Raw genomic sequence first — 17782 nt, 5'->3', positions numbered from 1 at the left:
CCAGGACCAGGGTTGGGCACCCCTGCTTTACATGGTGGGGGTCTCAATGTAGGAGAATCAATCACTCTCCTTCCTTTTGAAAATAAACCAGGAATGTGTTTGTCCTGCAGACTGCAGCACACAAATCAGTGCTTTCACAGAACCAGTAGAGTCGAATCACTGCATTGATGCTGCTGCTTTTCCATGACTTTTTCACATCTTTGTTTGTAAAGCAACATCCACCAGTTTGGCTGAGGTCGCCTGAGATGAGTAAGTGTTAAACTATATGATGTGACGGAGGAATTCTCATCCCTGCCTTGCTGCTGGAACTGTTCAAGTCCGCCTTTGTTGTCATTGCGATGTTTTGTGTAAGTGATACCTTTTGTGTCACCATTTTTGCAACATCATGTAGGCTTTTTTGTAAAGAAGTGAAGACCACCACTTTAAGAAAAAGAAGTTTAAAACAGGTGCTTGTTTGGGTGTGTTTGAGTGATGTAGGCTATTTTAAGTTGAATGTTTGGGGACATCCTTCACAATTAGTTAACAGAGAAAGCGTCACCTCCGTCCAGCAGTTGTGAAAGGGATCATATGTTTCCACACTGTTCAGTCTCTGAACGCCGTCAAAGCCACCGATGACATACACTTTCCCTCCAAGGACTGCCATCTTGTGCCGCCAACGGCTGGTGTTGAGATACTCGATTTGGATCCACTTGTTGAGGGAGGCATTGTACTTCCATGCTTCATGCTGCGTCTCTTTCCCACCTGCACCAATGACACATTCAGTCACAAAGGAACTAAAGAGTGAAAGAAGGAACCTACACCGAAAACAACAGCTTAATTCAAACACAGAAATCCCCGCCATGCGGCAGCTGAATAGACAACTCTGTCCCAAACCACAAAACAGGGCTTCACAGAAGAAATGTCAGATATGAATCTGCATCCTAACTCTCTTATGGATTTTAATAAAAGTGGATAACAATTACAGAGTGCGTTGAGTGAAACCATGGAATACACCAAGAAATGAAGAGGAAGATCATCAATTCATTGCTTAATGAAATTGGCGATATAAGAGAGAGTTCCCAGTTTCAGATTGCTCTCTGTCTCTGTCATACTGTGGATTAGTCTGAGCAAATTATTTGAATTCGATTCCCCTATACTCATTTCTCAGTATGAAATACAAAATGAAACCTATTTCATCTCATGTTTGAGATGCTGTAAAATACTCTGCATAAAAGACAGCTACATCCTCTTAAAGATATTTTGTTGTTACTATAATTGTAATTATATTAGGCTCATATGGCAACTGATGTAGTTTTATACATATGTTAATTCCCCCACCCCATTTTTTGTATTTTATTGTAGCAACTCTTCAGACACTCATTTCACAGATAAGATATAGTGTTTTCTCACAGGAAGCTACAGTCAGGAACAAAGGGTTTCAATTCACACACTAAATAAAAAGAAAACAGAGAAAGAAAAGTCCTGCCAAACCACATCCTCATATTTAAACTCACATTTACATGAAAAAAAGATGAGGTTGTATTTTCTGTAAGTCAAAACCAATTATAAAAATGTGTGATTTGGTGTATATTTGTGTATGTCTGCACAGCTATATACCAAGAGAAGAATGTATATAAAAAATGAATCCACATTAAATATATTTGACTGTCTCTGTTACATAATATAACTTTTAAAACTGATTGTGGGAAATAATTGACCACAATCTTTCATTTTTAGATTGAGAGTTGATTCTATGAACACAATTACTGTGACTGTGGGGCGCTGGTGGTTTAATTTTGGGGCGCACTTACCTGATATGTACACTTCATTCCTGAAGGTGATGCAGGCAAACTCCACCCACTTCTTGTTCTCTGATTCGGCCTCCATCTCCGTGATGGGGAGCTTGGCCACCTCCAGCCGACTTCGGCGCAAGGGGTCGAGGCAAGTCACCTCGGACACAAATTTCTCATCCTTTGTGCAGCCGCCGATGATCATGAACACCTCCGACTGAAACTCCTGCACCCTTGGCTTTGTGCGCTCGGAAATGACCTGGAATCGCCACACAGAGTGAGTTCCTCAAATGAGCAGTGCGTGCAAAGAATCAAATAGTCATTTAACAAAGCTGTAAATTGTACTGGATTGTCTGCGGCATCTTCGTAACTTGCAGTGCTAAATGAATCTGACTAGGGCCTCAGACACGCTGACCGCACTCTCATATGACACACATTACTGTAGTTGCAGTATTTGGAAAGAAGAAAAGTTACTACTCAGTATCCTATGATTAAGACCAGTGAGACGACTCCACAAAGAGAACTGGCCATTCAGTGCATCAGAGTGGATAGCTCACCTTTAAAATAGTCATTCTCTCACTGCAACGGAATGATGACAAAAAGATTATTTAACAGAAGGAGTGCAAGCGAGCAATTATCATTCGTTTGTTCAAAATGCTCAAAGATGTTGCTCTGTGCAGTCGTGTCAGTTTCAAAATGTAATAGATTTATTGGGGAAAAAAGATTTCACACTTCTTGTAAATCATATTTTTGTTACAAAACGAAGAGTACGAATTAAGTGGAGGGCCACTGTAATAATATAACTAAACTCTAAGACTTCCAAATGTCCGGTCACCAAGGGGTTAGACCAAATCAGAACACTGGTCCACCACTACACACAGAGGTTTGGGAAACCAGTTTTGGGGAAGTAAATTAATTAAATAAACAATGTCTTTGGCTTTTATAACAAGGTGGTAAAACATGCTTTGAAACTATCTGTTTACATACATTGTTTTGTATCCATACTTGTAACTTTATGGATACATTTACCTAATGAGATCAAAGTCTCCTTTCCTGGAAGAAATTAGCCCACCTCATTTCCAGAAAGGTGATACATCCGTGCTTCCTGCAGAAGAGGGAAAGCCTCGGGGCATTTGCGGATCAACTCATCTCCTTCTACTCGCTCTACGAAGTACCAGGGGTCCACCAGGGGCAGGCGCACGTGTCTGAGGATGTCAGGCAGCAGGGGCAGCCGCTCGGCCTCCTGCGCCCGTACCCAGTTCATCACCGTCTCAAACACCTGCTCCTCCTCCGTCACGCACAGGTCGTCCCTCTGCAGGATGCTACAGAAGACGTCCTCGGGCAGCTCCAGGAACTCCTCATAGGCCACCACCTGGGGGAACTTCTGGATGATGTAGTTCTGGACCCGGGTCTTCAGCACGCCCAAGGAGTGCGTGTCGGCGAGGCGCAGGACGCCCACGCAATTGTCCGGGAGGAGAGCCTCGGTGAGGAAGTTTGCGCAGGCATCCACCATCCGCAGGAACTGTGGCGAGAAGAAAGGAAGCTGGGCTTTAATATAATAGTGAAGGAGGTTTGAAAGGACGCTTGTTTCTGGTGACCACAAACAGTCTTGGATAATTTTGTTAATTTGAAATATGATGCTGATGTTGATGTTGATGGGAATGTGAGGGAATTGAACAGAACAATCACAGGTACTTTATCCCCCCAAAATGAGGACATATAGATCAATCGTTTTCCAAACTGCAATAGTTATCCATTAAAAAAAAAGAATATGCTAACTGTTTAGCAATGGCTCTTGGAAATACTGCAAACAGCCAAGCTTGCTAACTCATGCTTATCTCCGATCTAAGACTAGTATAATCAAGATGTCAGGTTGCCCTGCTTGACAAGTACAGCGTTCCAGTAACACACCAACCTCTAAATTTATCTCTGCGACTTTCAATGTATCTCTTGTGACTCACCACAGGAATAAACAAGCACCTTTTTGCCCCCTGGGGCTGCTTAAATAGACACATAGAAATGGAAACAAAAATGAAAACAGCAGTCAGATTGGTTTTCACTTCCCTAAAGGTTTTCAGCTGGTTGGTATAAATAAAAGGTTCAAATGATTTTGCACACCTCTGTTATAGTTTTTTTTTTTTTTAGTTTTTTTTTTAAGTGAAATAAACACGTTGAAATCTAAAGGTGGCTTGTTGACACAAATACTACTGAATGACAAGTTTCTATTAACAAGTGATATTGAACCATGATTTGCTCCATATTACAAGGCCTGGGGGCATGTGTTTTATTTCTACAAACTTTGGTTATGAAATGATAGGAAACTGGAACCAACTACTAACAACATAAACTAAATCCTAACATTATTACAATAACTTGAGTGTATCTAGGAAGCTAATATTCAGTATAAAAAAAATGAGTGAAATTAGTGAGTTTACTGATTTTTGCAAGGTGCACTTTACTCCCAGATGAAAATCATTAGAAATCGTAAAGATGCGTCTTAAAGATATTTTTCTGTTTTAAACCTTTATTTAAGCCTTTAATTCACAAAAAAAGTTTCGTTTTGATTGTGTGGGAAATCTTTGACATATTTACAGTAAGAGTGAGAAAACTGACTACTGTAAAAGTGAAACCTGTCGCTAATTTATTTGTGTGAACACTGCGGAAGGGGCTGGTTTTATGCAGAAACACCTACATTACCACAGTTCAGTTAGAAGCCAAAGCTGTGATATAGTCAAAACCTCTTTCTGCTTTTCACCAGCTCCTGGCTACAAGTGTTTTCATACGCCTTCACAAAGGCCTGTAGTGTCTGATGTATAGAGACATTTAGCAATGTATTAGCCTTAATAATCTTACGCCAAAATCATTAGGGATCGGAGCATCTGTTGACAACTTGTGCGTCCAAGGGAAGAGCTAACTCCACAGACAGACAGGCAAGGAATCTGACCCGTGGCCCAGAAACTGTGGGGCAGCACCACTAACCACTGCTCCACTGCTTCACTGTCACCCTTACACATACATGTACACAAATACATACATGTACATAGCAGGAAGATGTTAACATTGTTTTTGTATACTGACTTATGATATACAGTAACCGAGTTAAACTTTTTGAAACTGTTCATATGGTACATGTAATAAACATGACTATATACTTACGTCCATGCATCTCCTACAGTCATTAATTCCACTGGAGGCGATTGACAGATCGGAGCTGCACACTATGCATCTTACACTCATGGACCGTTTCTTACGTGTATAATACGTGTGGAATCCCTTGGTTTAATTTAACATGAATTGTATATTTGTTTAGCTTTTCATCTTGCATGCATTTCTATATTGAATTCAGTCACCTGTCCATTAAACATGTATTTTTTGACTATTGCACAGAATTGTAATTAACATTGAAAGAGGGAATTTAGAGGCCAAGTCAACACCTTGAACTGGTGATTCATCAGACCAGGCCACCTTCTTCCATTGCTCCGTGGTCCAGTTCTGATGCTCACGTGCCCATTGTAGGCGCTTTCGGCAGTGGACAGGGGTCAGCATGGGCACCCTGACTGGTCTGCGGCTACGCAGCCCCATACGCAACAAACTGTGATGCACTGTGTGTTCTGACACCTTTCTATCAGAACCAGCATTTACTTTTTCAGCAATTTGAGCTCGGGCCAGCCTTCACTCCCCACGTGCATCAATGAGCCTTGGCCGCCCATGACCCTGTTGCCGGTTCACTGCTTTTCCTTCCTTGGACCACTTTTGATAGGTACTGACCACTGCAGACTGGGAACACCCCACAAGGGCTGCAGTTTTGGAGATGCTCTGACCCAGTCGTCTAGCCATCACAATTTGGCCCTTGTCAAAGTCGCTCAGATCCTTACGCTTGCCCATTATTCCTGCTTCTAACACATCAACTTTGAGGACAAAATGTTCACTTGCTGCCTAATATATCCCACCCACTGACAGGTGCCATGATAACGAGATTATCAGTGTTAGTCACTTCACCTGTCAGTGCTCATAATGTTATGGCTGATCGGTGTATGTAGTTATTCATAAGTACAGTGTAACTATGCATTACTACAATGTACTCAATATGTAAAAAGTCCGCCATGCTCCTAAGGTAGCCTCCTGATGGGCTTCCTTATCAGACAATTACTGTTAATCATTTTTACACATTAAGTACATTGTAATAATGCATAATTACATTGTGCTTAGTACCTACTATGTAAATACACTGTAACTTTTTGTAAAGTGTTACCTCAAAATCATTGCCACTGTCACTGAGTGACTGATCAACTAACTCCAACAATGTGTACATTGTTTTACAAATTATAGCTTTTATATTTACACCATTGGATGTAAATAAGGGACCATAAACTTGTATCCGGAGGTTTTCAGTCAGGAGGTAAGATATTCATTTTAGGAAGACTCCAAGAAGTCCTGGAAGACTTGAGCTGTAATATTGTCTGAAATATTGCTTGTAGGGGAGTACCAACTCTCTGATGTGGAAAATTGGATACTGCTAGACACAAAACCAATTTCAGAAGTATCTCGATATTGTGCCATTAGAGTTTTTTGACTCCAAGCAAAGTACAGCAAGAATGTGTTGTGTTTGCCTCTTAGGCCATGAAGTTAAATATATATAAATTTAACTGTTTTTTAAATTGTAATTTATTCTTGGAAATGTTATACTTCTTGAGAGAGTAAGCTGAACGAAACACAATTATATTCCTCACATGTAATGTTTTGTTTTTGTGTGTTTGTAAATTAGTTTGTGATCTAGCCTGGGCTATGTCTAATGATCTTAGATTCAGAGACACTCATGCCTAACCACCCCTCCCTCCATGTTTATTAATCTGTAGCTTAATCCTCACCTGGAATAGACTGGCAGCTTCCAGTATTTTCTGCACATTTTGCTTCGTAATGAGCACCTTGCTGGTGTAGGTGTAATCCAGGAGGATCTTCATTGTCTCTGCTTCCACGCCTTTAATGTGGATTCTCTCTTCATATTTCTCTTTCAGATCATTACAGAACATGGCCCTAGAAAACCAGGAGAAAAATCTCAAATTATTTGTTTCAGTTAATAATTACATTCAGTGGGGCGTTATCATTAACACCTTATTAGTACTTCTACTACTTATTGTAATAATAATAATTGCTGTGAAATAGTTACCCACACATGCAGAAATATAAATAAATCATTTTAGAAACTGTGACGGTTGTCCTTAAAGGGCACAAACAGGTGTGAACAATACTAAAAGACTGCCCTAGCCCCAATGATTTAGAAGGAACAGCTCCTGCTAGCTGTCCAGACTGCTGACCGGTCCCCGCTTTAGCTGGACCAGGATGCAGAACCGTGAGATCTGAGTCCTCAGACTTCGACCAAACCTGTCCCTACAGATCCACTCTCATCCCAGGAAAAACTCACTCCTTCCCCGTGTCTGCTTTCACCATAAACAAATGACTCGGAGGGGAAGCAAAGCGCTGTGCCTTTAGTGCCCGGAGATTTGTGTTTCTAGTTAAATTGACTTTTCTGCTCATAGTGACTTTACTGTAAGTGTCTTTGTTTTGTCTTCAATCTGTGAAAGTGCTATGTGGCAAATTGTTTTATATGAGCAGTATATCAAATACAAAGTGAATGAACTTTGACTAATGGTAATGAAGGCATGTTCTGTGGGGCAAGTAGTCAAATTGACTGTTTTGTGTGTGTCTAAAATCCAGTGTCTTACTGCTCAATTGTAATTTATCGACTTTCTTTACATATTACTTCTCTAAACAGGCATTGTGCAGAAACCTAATTATACCAGACAAGTGTATTATATGGTAAATAGGTCATTTTAGCTACAGTTGCAAGATAAAAGCAGTAATATTCTTATTTTTTATGTGAACATACTGAAAATATATGGAAATGTGTGATAAGTACATTTATATAGTACAATGCCCACGTGAACATAAAATCAGTTTGCTTGTCAATGTAAAAGCATGCCTAGGAGATATATATGTCAGTGCAGTGGCTCTAGGCTACAATTACTGCAAACAGCTACTCCAAATGTATGGTCTAGTATTACCATAAAATGCAAAACAAATGTGGTAATACTTTTTAAACTGTTAGATTCTCAAGGGCCATGTCCTGGTGAGCAACCTGAGATCCTGTCATGATTTACAGGGTCACAAGATAAGTAATGCTTTTCACATTCATAAGAAAATATGTATACAAACATTTACTTAAGCACTCAATAAGATGGATTGGACTAATCAAACCATTCCGCACTTCAAACTGATTTGGATTAGATCTCCACCAGCGTCCTACAATCTACCTGCAACAGGTTAACTTGAAATGTGTAAATTGTGCTTCACAAAATCAACTGATTCCACACTAATTGATATTGTTTTAGTGTAATAACAGTATGCCCATTAGTCCTCTTACTACAGAGAAAATATAGTTTGATGGGGAAGTACTTCACAATTATTTTTTTAACTTTGTGAAAAACTAAGCAAATTATAAAAATAGGGTGCGTCAATGAGTCAATGTTCCAGACAAGATTAAAGCTATCATTGCTGTCACCTATCTTCACTTAACCCTAATCTTAAGTAAAGATATAGCGTTTCATGGTCCCAGCTTCTCTCCGTTGTCTAATCCTAAATGTTTTCCTTTCTTAATCAACCATGCCTGACAAAGTGTTATTTATTGTAGATATTTTAGATGCAGCCTAGTGGAGATATTCTGTATTGGGGGTGTTCGAAAAACTTGTGACTGACATACAAATGCTGTAAAACACCTGGTTTTCACAATGTGTTTATCTTTAGAACCAAAAATGTAAATAACAGCAATAATATCGCACATAGTGAGGGCAGACCCCCTCAATGTGTGGCCCTGGTCATTCTTACAAGGAATCCAGAAATGAACATTATAATGGCAGCCCTGGAACTGCTCTTACCTGAAGTAGTTGCTGGCCGCTGCTAGGACGACCCTGTGGCAGGGGAACTCGGTGTCTGCTACGTGCAGGGTCACATCAGTCAGGGAGTTCTCGAGGCGGAGCGAGTCCAGGCCCCTTTGGAGCTGCAAGGACAGCCCAGAGTCATCGAACTTCACCCTGCCCTCACAGGAGCACTCCAGGACCCCCATGGCCTCCCTGAGCTGGTCACTCTCCAGGGACCCCAGGGGTTCGTCCGTGTTCCTTTCCACCGAGTCGCCCATCTCACTCACACAGAACCCGCTTTCTCCAGAACCGGCAGCTCATCCTCGTATCGCAACAGCGGCTGCAGTGTATCGGACTTTGGCTGTTTTGTATGTTCGTGTGTGGTAAGCATGTGTGTGTGTGTGTGTGTGTGTGTGTGTGTGTGTTACGTTCTCTGCTTTCCTGCTGGGCCACACTACAGCTGAAGGGTGGATTTCCTGTTAAAGACTGCGTGCTTCGCTTATCTGTAGCCAGCAGGTGCAAAACAGGAAACTGCACTTTCTCAACGCCATGTCGACAGTTAAAGGAGTCGCTGGGCTACATCTTTGAGAACTTCCAATGTGAAAGTAACGGCCTTTTGAAAAATAATTCCCATGCCGTACTCCTCACTTCGGCGTCCGTTATGAAGACGCAAGGTTTAGATTATTTTTTCTCTGTGCTTCAGTATCAAGAAGCTTTCTTTTTTGTAATTATACTACTAATAATAATCAAAACAATATGCTGAGCTTCGGAGCACTGTCTATTCATCAAACCTTACCTCTATGTCTCCCAGTTCCTTTTCAACTAGTCTTCAAGCAGGCAGCAAGTGAAGCAATAGGGAAGGAGGAAGTATGTATGACACAAAAAAGAAAAAAGTGTAGCAACACGAATGGATAACTAGACCTCAATATATGGACATGTTAAATACAATGCAACTGCACTGCTAGGGAGTGCAGTTAAGTAGGAGATTTGTGAACTCAGTTACACCTGACAGACTGTTGGATGCCCCCGAGAAGATGGGGAAACCAAAAGTCTGAGTTAGCCGTCTTCTCATCCCACATGTGTAGAACAGATCTGAATTGTACAAGGTGAGTAATTGAAGAGGTATTTAACAGCAGATTATTTAAAACTCTCTGTGAATCTCCAAACTCTGTAGAGCTAATTAAGGTCATTTTGGGATGCACAGAGTCAGCTCTGGGACTGCTGTGAGATCATCTTCATTGGGGAAAGAAAACAAAGGAATCACAATGACACTGAGTATCGAAAGACGCACATCGGCCTACTGCACACGCATCTAGACGATACACATCACAACGTGTAGTATGTTTGGCATTGCTTTCGCTAACAATCTCAAAGACCAAGTACTTGCTTTACAGCTAGGTTGTGTAATTCAAATTCCTCAATTTAAATTTGTCGTACATGTTTTATTTTAGTTACAAAGTTTTTTGTGCGCTCTTTCAAAGTCTGTCACTGCTTGTTACAAAAACGTTTTAATAGGAATTTCTGCAAGGAACAAGTACAATGCTATCACAATGCTATAATACTAATCATTAATAAATAAACTTACTCAAAACTAGCACACAAAAAACGAATGTACAAATTCTTAGTAATGTACAATATTTGGTAGCAATTGCTAGTAATGTAAAATATAAGTAAATCTATTACTTATGTTCAGTAAACAAATATACTTGTTATTGTTTAATATAAGTTACTTTAAAAACAAAACAATTCACCCTACAAGTCATTTTAATTAATAGCTGATAAAAACATTCAAGTACCAGTTACTTGGTTTAAGTAATCCCAATATAACAAGTGCATCCAAGTAAATTTGCAGTAATATGCAAGTAAATGTTTAATTGTTATAAGTAAAATAAAAATAATAAGTCATTTATTTTTGTGAGTGTACCAGGCGGAACCTATTATGTAATTAGCAGCTGGAGACTGCGCCTGCGCGTCACCTACCGGATCCATAAGCTTTGTCGATTCGGAGGCGTGAGGGGAGGGGAGGGGAGGGCTGTGCGGGATCTGAAGTCTTTGCAAGAGTTTCTCTCCCACTTGTTCAGACAGGTGAGGCGGTGTTGTGTTTGTTTTCTCCTTTTTCTTGTTGGGGGCTGATGTCTACTGTTTGTACTCCCTGGAGTCGAGGGGTCAATGGCTGCGAACTGGCAGTCAGTGCGGAGCTCTGTAAGCTGCGGCCTCGCTAGGGCAGCGCTACCTCGGATCATGCCCGGCTGCAGATTAAAGTTAGTGCCAGTGCACAGAGAAAAGAGCTGAGCTGAGTTGATCCGGCTGTAGTCCCGCACTGAGGGTTACTGTGCTGTTAGTGAAGTGAGTGAAGGCCGGGCCTCGACTCCTAGCACACTTGAGCGCTGGGCTGACGCTGCTGCTGCGGCGCTTTGCAAGGCTAATCGAGTTCCAATGCGAATGCCATATAACACGATATAATTATACATTTATTTTAGTAGCATAATTGATAATTACATATACTAATTTAAACTCAATATGTATTTATGGCACAAAAAAATATAGCTAAAGCTAAATTGCATTTCCCAAACGACACCCCAAAGCATGATCTATACTGAACATGTAATACTTTGGTCTGAATTGTTTTAAAGAGAATAACGGCTGTGATGCGCAGGCGGGTGTACAGAGCTGCAGCCCCGCCCGCTGGCCTGTATACTAGTGGCATATACTAACAGACGATGTCGGCTATAGGCTACAGCGCAATTCTATTATAACGTCGTATTATTAATATAATATGGAATTGCAATTCCAGCAGTAATAATTCATGTAGAGCTTTCAATATGTTCTCAGATATTTTTTAGTATGTAATAAAACCTTTCAACCGACAATCTGTACACCGGTTTTTATTTTAATTTAGTTTTTTGTTAGCTGTGATGTCAATTTCACCAGTGTACACCAGAGCATTATTAATACATGACATTGTCAATGTCAAAAACATAACTATTTGATATGTAAAACCAAACGATTTGTGGTTATGAATTGAGTTATGAGTAGTTCAGTTACAGAAGTTGTCAATACATTGTGATTTGGCATATCTTGTTCCTCTTAGTACAGTACTCTCCATAGTTAGTGTGTAGCTGGAGCAGGACTTAATTAGTCTCGCACTCAGTCTCCTCTAGGGGGCAGCAGCAGTGGTTTTGGGGTTCATTGTTTTGGGGGGACACACACTCAAATTCATGCACCCAAACAATGGAGCTTTCCTTAAACAACAGTCAACACAATAATGAAGAACCCACAGCTTTGTTCTAGTGCCTGACTAATCTATTCATTTGTGATTTCATTGCAGTCTTGACTGTTGTGCTCATGTTTTTATGTCAACATAATTTAAAAATGAACAAACAGTTTTTTTCTAAATGTACAACACGTCTGCCTGTTTCGTTTCATTCAAAGGACACAGAGAAAATACTTGTCAAACTTTCAAGGGGTCTCTCGCCCTTGTTCTGCAATAAGTGGGTGGTGTGGTCGAATGTGGACTGTAGAGGACGCCATACTCTACCAAAGATATTGCAACTATTTTAAGTCTATTCCTATTGATAACGGTTGATAACGGTCACTAATCCATATAATGATAGCAGGTTTCTAAAATGTGAATTACTAAAATGTGTAACTGATTATAAAAATGTAACTGAATTTAATTCTAACTATTGCCAAACTTTAAAATAAGGTGGTGTGATTCCACATGAATTAATATACCACAGGATTAACACATGAATATACTTAATCTGATTTCTGATTACATTCCTATAGTGAAAAGTAATTCACTATTAACAGAAACAAACCCCTGAGCTATGTATGATCTGATGAACCTCAAAGACCACATCCTGAATGGAAATAGATTAATAGATTATATCTAATATAGATTATTATTAGCCTGTTTGTCACATTGATATAAATTAAAATCAATGCTGTTTGAATGACAGCTGTAAGACTTTATATCCAAACAGATTGTGTGAATGAACTCTGTAGAGATGTTTATAACAATTCAAAAAGGTGCAGCTGACCTTCCAACTGCTCCAGCTTCTCTGTGCGCCTCTTTTGTGAAAATTGACTAAATGTTTGCAGTCAAACCGCACATGGCAGGGTTTGTTTTAGGATTTGTAAAACCAGTAGCAATCATACATTTGTGTTTGAAAGGATCACTGAAATGAGAGAAATTATAGATTCAGTTCAGAGCTCCAAATGCCACAGCTGGGAAACTAATAACCGTCAAGAATATCTGCATGATCGATAGCATTTTTTTTGCTTTAGGTTCAAAGGTTAAGTAAGTTTCCATCATTCCACAATATGACTTATTGTGATTTCGTTTGTTGCAGTGATCTTGTAAACATAATGTTGTGTATATGTAGTACTTATGTGCATATGTTAGTACATTCCTCTTATGTTGGAAAAACACGTCACATATCTAAAATCACATCATACCACAATTTAAAATCGTTTTAGATACGCATGGTGTATGATCACTTCCTGGACATCAAGAACACAGGATTTGTTTCCCCCAACAATTTATAAACACTTTAGGCAAAAACAGTGAACAATCAACATATTTTTAAATAACATTAAAACAAAAACATGATAATGGAATACAGGTCTTTTTGGAGTTGCAGTATACAGTCCTGATCTTGGAATCCTGGGTGTCTCAAATGGTAAAAGCCTTCTACATCATACATTTGGGAACATTTAAAATCAGACTGGATAGGATCCTTGGATCCCTTAGTTATTAATGTACTCCAAACGAGCACGATGGGGCGAATGTCCTCGTCTCGTTTGTAAACTTTATGTTCTTATGTTATTACATGGAAAACCATACAATCCAGACACTGCTGAACTCAATCTGGACTCAGTTACAGCCAAGTATGCTGTGGCTTCACCAGCAGAGTGCGACTGGTCAAGGCATTGGGATTCGGCTGGCCAGCGCTTCCTTGGCGTTCCACGCAGGAGCAGCCCCTGTGGCTTCTGAGGTGTCTGTGAGCCCACACTGTTTTCAGAGGCCACGTCTGCACGCGAGTCTGTCATGCCAAATGTCATGCTGGCCAAGAATGGTAAGGATTTGTAAGTAACCCTTATAATTCAGTTTTACCAATTTAATTTAGTTTCATATTTCATATTTAAACTCTACTGTTTGTGCTGTGGACTTGCAGTTTGGAAAGAAGACGATGTCTGGATCAAATGCTGCAGATGTTGTAGCTTGGTCTTCATCTGCTTATAAAATAAGAATTCCATACTACAAGAGTACAAAAATGGTAATTTTAGAATGCTAAAATAAAATACTGTAACTTAAACTATATATATATTCTTTCTTATCCAGAAAGTGCCTCGGGAATACACTTCAACAGCAGAGAATTTCAATTACATTTGGTCCTGCTTCCTGTTTTTTTAATTTATTTATATTATAAATGTATTCCTAATAAAACCTTTGAGAAATAGCATTCCTTCATTACTTCCTAGGTGCAGATGTGCTCTGGAGAAAGTATGCTTTACTGGTTTCCTTTATTTCATATCCCCCAACTGGCGAAAGAATTACATATGTTCGAGATACATAGGCCACCCTTTGAGAGTTACGAAGTCCTGTTTCCCAGGTGACATGACACCGCTGACCTATTCCCACGGTATTCAGTTGTACAATGCAGAGCCATCCACTGCAGTTTCAACTGTTAATTTCTCACTCCAGTGCTCCTCCATCAGTCTTCATCTCTGGCAGCATTTCTCATGCACTTTGGCTCGCGTCCAACATCGGTTATTCCTTGAATCTGATGCTAGGGATGCTGAACAGGAGAAAAGGCTGCTTGACAGATATGTTGACGTTCCCTTCTTGGGAATCACTGGCTGCAACAGTACAACTTCATTTTAACTATGTAAGTGGTAGGCTCAGACCATGACACTGTCCTGCATTTTGAAAGTTGCTGCTGGCTCTGATACGGAAGACAATTCACAGTTCCTAAGGTGAAAAATCTCAATGTGTCTCAAGGCACATTTTGTAAGCTGCTTGGTGTAGTCCAGTTGGTCAAGTCTTTCTGGTAAAGAACACGGACATGATTTCTTGGCCCGTACTGATTATTCCGTCTCTGACTAGTCAAGGCCTTTTTGGATTCCCAGTTCCTTGAGTGGTTGGTCCTGGCCTGGTCTCTACTTGACCGATTTTCAGTGGCAGTCAGCTTGGCTGCTAAATCTGGAAACTGTTTGTCATATAATACGACTGTGTACTGCAGCTCAGGTGTGATGAGGCTCTGACACCATTTTCTGGTCACTGGGTCCAGGTGGGGGTTGAGGTTGTATCCCTGAATGACTGAGGCACCGTACTGAAAGGGCTTCAGGGAGGTGTCTTTGATCTGTGAAGGGTCCACAGCCCCTCCTTCCTGCAAACATGTCTTCATCAGCTGCCTCCTCCTCTCCTGAAGGCGTGCCACTTCTTGCTTCATTTCATCCCGTCCCATCGTCTCGTCGATTCTCCTCCAGAAGGTGGCGTTGAAATGCATGTAGATCTTCCAGTCCAGGGAGTTCCACTGCTTTATCTTTTCCATGGCCTGAGGGGACAGTTCCTTCCTGGTCTTGTTGCTCCTGCTGTTGAGCTTGAAGGAGACCACATCATCCAGTGTCCAGCAGAGAGCATTCTTCAGTAGGATCATGGACTCATCAAAGTACTCGGAGATCAAGATCAGGTGGAATTTCTGCTCTATCATGACGATGGTCATGTTAGTGTATCTCTGGCTATCGTTGCCATTGTTATTGAAGCCAAAATCGAACGTCAACAGGTTTTTGGCATAATGGTTGTTGGTCAAGCTGGCGTTGTAGTGCTGCCATGGGCTCGTAAGGAATTCGTCCAGGTTTTGTACCTTGTTGAATGAAGGAATGCTCTTGTAATATGAGAAAATGGACTCCATCATGGTGATTGGGTTGCGAAGAATGGAGAAGTAGAAGGAATCTTGAGGCATGACCTTCTTCACCTGTGAAAAGAAGAACATATTTTTTTTAATGCTTTCTATGTTGTGAACACAGTTATGCTTTTAAAATACTTTTTGGTCTGCTGAATTCAAACAGAATAATGGTAACAGTGCTAATGGTGCATGTGTTGAGCTGCTCCTGTTTATAGAAAGTAGAAGATATACCTTTAAAAAATAAATAAACTAAACATGAGATAAGATTCGGAATGTCAGCAGTAAAATGTAACCGTTAAATGTTTAAATTACAGTCAGTCTGTTCTTTTAGATCTCACCTAAGTTCCAAAATTACCTTTGACCTGGAGCAAATCAAAACTTTGAAATACCCGCAAGCCAGATTTTTATAATTTGAAGTCAATTTCTACTACGCAATTGGGTACACATTTGTGACTTGCAATTTGTGGTAAGTTAATGTTATTTGGTGTCTGCCTTTTTTAAATTACACTCCTTTGGAAAAACATTAACCATGAGACAGATCTGTTTTTTTCCCCTTCTTTCCTCTCCAAGGTTTTCTTACTGAAAGATTAATCACATACGGTATATACATTCATCCAAAAGAAGTTTCTTAAAATGTTGACTATACAATGTGTTAGAAAGTGTATTGGGGCAATTGAAGCCTTTATTATTTATTACTTCAGCTGATGCATACATTGATGTAGAGGTTCTGACTAAGTATATAATTGTTCTCAGACTATTAAATATGGCTGCACAGTTTAGGGCTACACTTTAAAAGAGAAAAGGTGTTTTTACATCAAATAATACACTTGTGTATGTTTTAAAAACAGCAGTTGCCATCAGGTTAGAAACACAGAGCTTCTGAATGAGTCTAAAGACAATGTAGAGTTATAGTTATCCCATTGTGCATATCAAGAAAAGAGCCCTCAGTCAATTAAAGGTTGTTCATACATCTGATTTAAATGACCAGACCAGGTAAAAGCTCACCTCCGATGCCAGGAACCTCATGTGGTTGCACATAATGTCATATCCCTTCACGGTCTTTGACCTGAATCCTTCAACAAAGGGAGCCGCAAAATACAGCGGGTAAAACAGCTGATTGTGTCTGCTCAGGGGGAGAGCGAATGTGAGGTTTCTGCTGTCTCCAAACCGGTACAAAATGTTAAGGATGGTACTGCTGGCTGTCTTGTGTGTTTTGAGGAACACGATGTGTGTCTTTGCCTGGCAAGTGGATACCACTCCCCTGTCTGGTTTTAAAGCAGTGGATTTTATCATTGTGGAACTGTTTTTTGAAAGCAGGTTTTGTTGAACAGAAGTAGCTGCAGAAAAGACAGATGCTTGTGAGTGTAGGACCTTTGTTTGCAACATTTTATCTTTCTTTGGATTTATGACTAAAGATGCTGGGAAATGGTCATCTGAGGCCTGCACTGATATGGAGGACAATGTTTTTGTTGGCACCCTTGAAGACACCGTCTTGTTTTTCTTGGCTGAATGGCTAACAACCTGTCTTAGGGTCACTTTCCGCTCAAGTGGTCTGACCAATGATCCTGGTTGAAAGGGTAACTCACTGGTATTGGGGTCAGTGGATTTTAGAGGTCCTGTATACTTCATGCCATTACTTCCTAAACTTGACCTAAGGCTTGTCTTGACGATGCCTTCACCACGAGCTGCAGTTGTTTCCTTTTTGAGTTCTTTTGGCTTCTCCGGGGTCATAGCTGTCGTGCTTTTTTTGATTGGACGAATGGCCTGTTGCGTTGGACTGAAAATCTGCACCGATATGATAGGTCGGGAATCATCTTGCGTTACAGGAGGAGGTGAATCCATCAAGCTCTCCGCTTCCTTAGTGGTGTTATTGCCATGTCTGAGTTTTTCAGTTCTTTTGGTTTGTCCCTCGTTCAGAGTGGTTTCCCTGCTCCGATGCTGGGTGTGTTTTATAAACGGAAACTTGTCAGGAGGCACTTCGATCCCCTGCTGTGTGGTTGTCATCGTCTTTTGGAATTCAAACTTGAACCTCATGTTCAAAAACTTCTTGTTGGCAAACTGCTTCAGAACCTTGTCATTTCTGAAAAATACAAAACATTTTATTAGCCTTCGAAATATGCAGAACAAGCTACCTGTATATATTAAATCTGTTTGCCTGTCTCTGGTAAAAAGAGGACCCTCTGTT

At 40.3% G+C, this 17782-nt stretch overlaps 2 protein-coding genes across 2 annotated transcripts in view; both read right to left on the bottom strand.

Moving 5' to 3' along the window:
• Positions 1–67: 67 nt before the first annotated feature.
• Positions 68–9522, bottom strand: LOC136753578 (kelch-like protein 6). Its single transcript, XM_066709817.1, has 5 exons — positions 8702–9522; positions 6638–6803; positions 2842–3291; positions 1791–2028; positions 68–741 (listed from the first exon to the last, which is right to left on the bottom strand). The coding sequence occupies exons 1-5, from the start codon at positions 8959–8961 to the stop codon at positions 479–481; spliced, it is 1377 nt and encodes a 458-aa protein (XP_066565914.1). The 5' UTR covers positions 8962–9522; the 3' UTR covers positions 68–478.
• Positions 9523–13210: 3688 nt separating this feature from the next.
• LOC136753577 (uncharacterized) overlaps positions 13211–17782 on the bottom strand; it is a 30411-nt gene continuing 25839 nt past the window's right edge. The window contains exons 3-4 of the mRNA XM_066709816.1: positions 16603–17677; positions 13211–15666 (exon numbers count right to left, since the gene is read on the bottom strand). Of these exons, the coding sequence (XP_066565913.1) occupies positions 14686–15666; positions 16603–17677 (2056 nt within the window). The 3' untranslated portion in view covers positions 13211–14685. The remainder of the gene's footprint in view (positions 15667–16602; positions 17678–17782) is intronic.

Source organism: Amia ocellicauda, chromosome 7, assembly GCF_036373705.1.
Source record: "Amia ocellicauda isolate fAmiCal2 chromosome 7, fAmiCal2.hap1, whole genome shotgun sequence".
NCBI classification, from domain to species: domain Eukaryota; kingdom Metazoa; phylum Chordata; class Actinopteri; order Amiiformes; family Amiidae; genus Amia; species Amia ocellicauda.
Note: the sequence above shows the minus strand (reverse complement) of the source record. Positions and strands in the feature narration are given on the sequence as shown.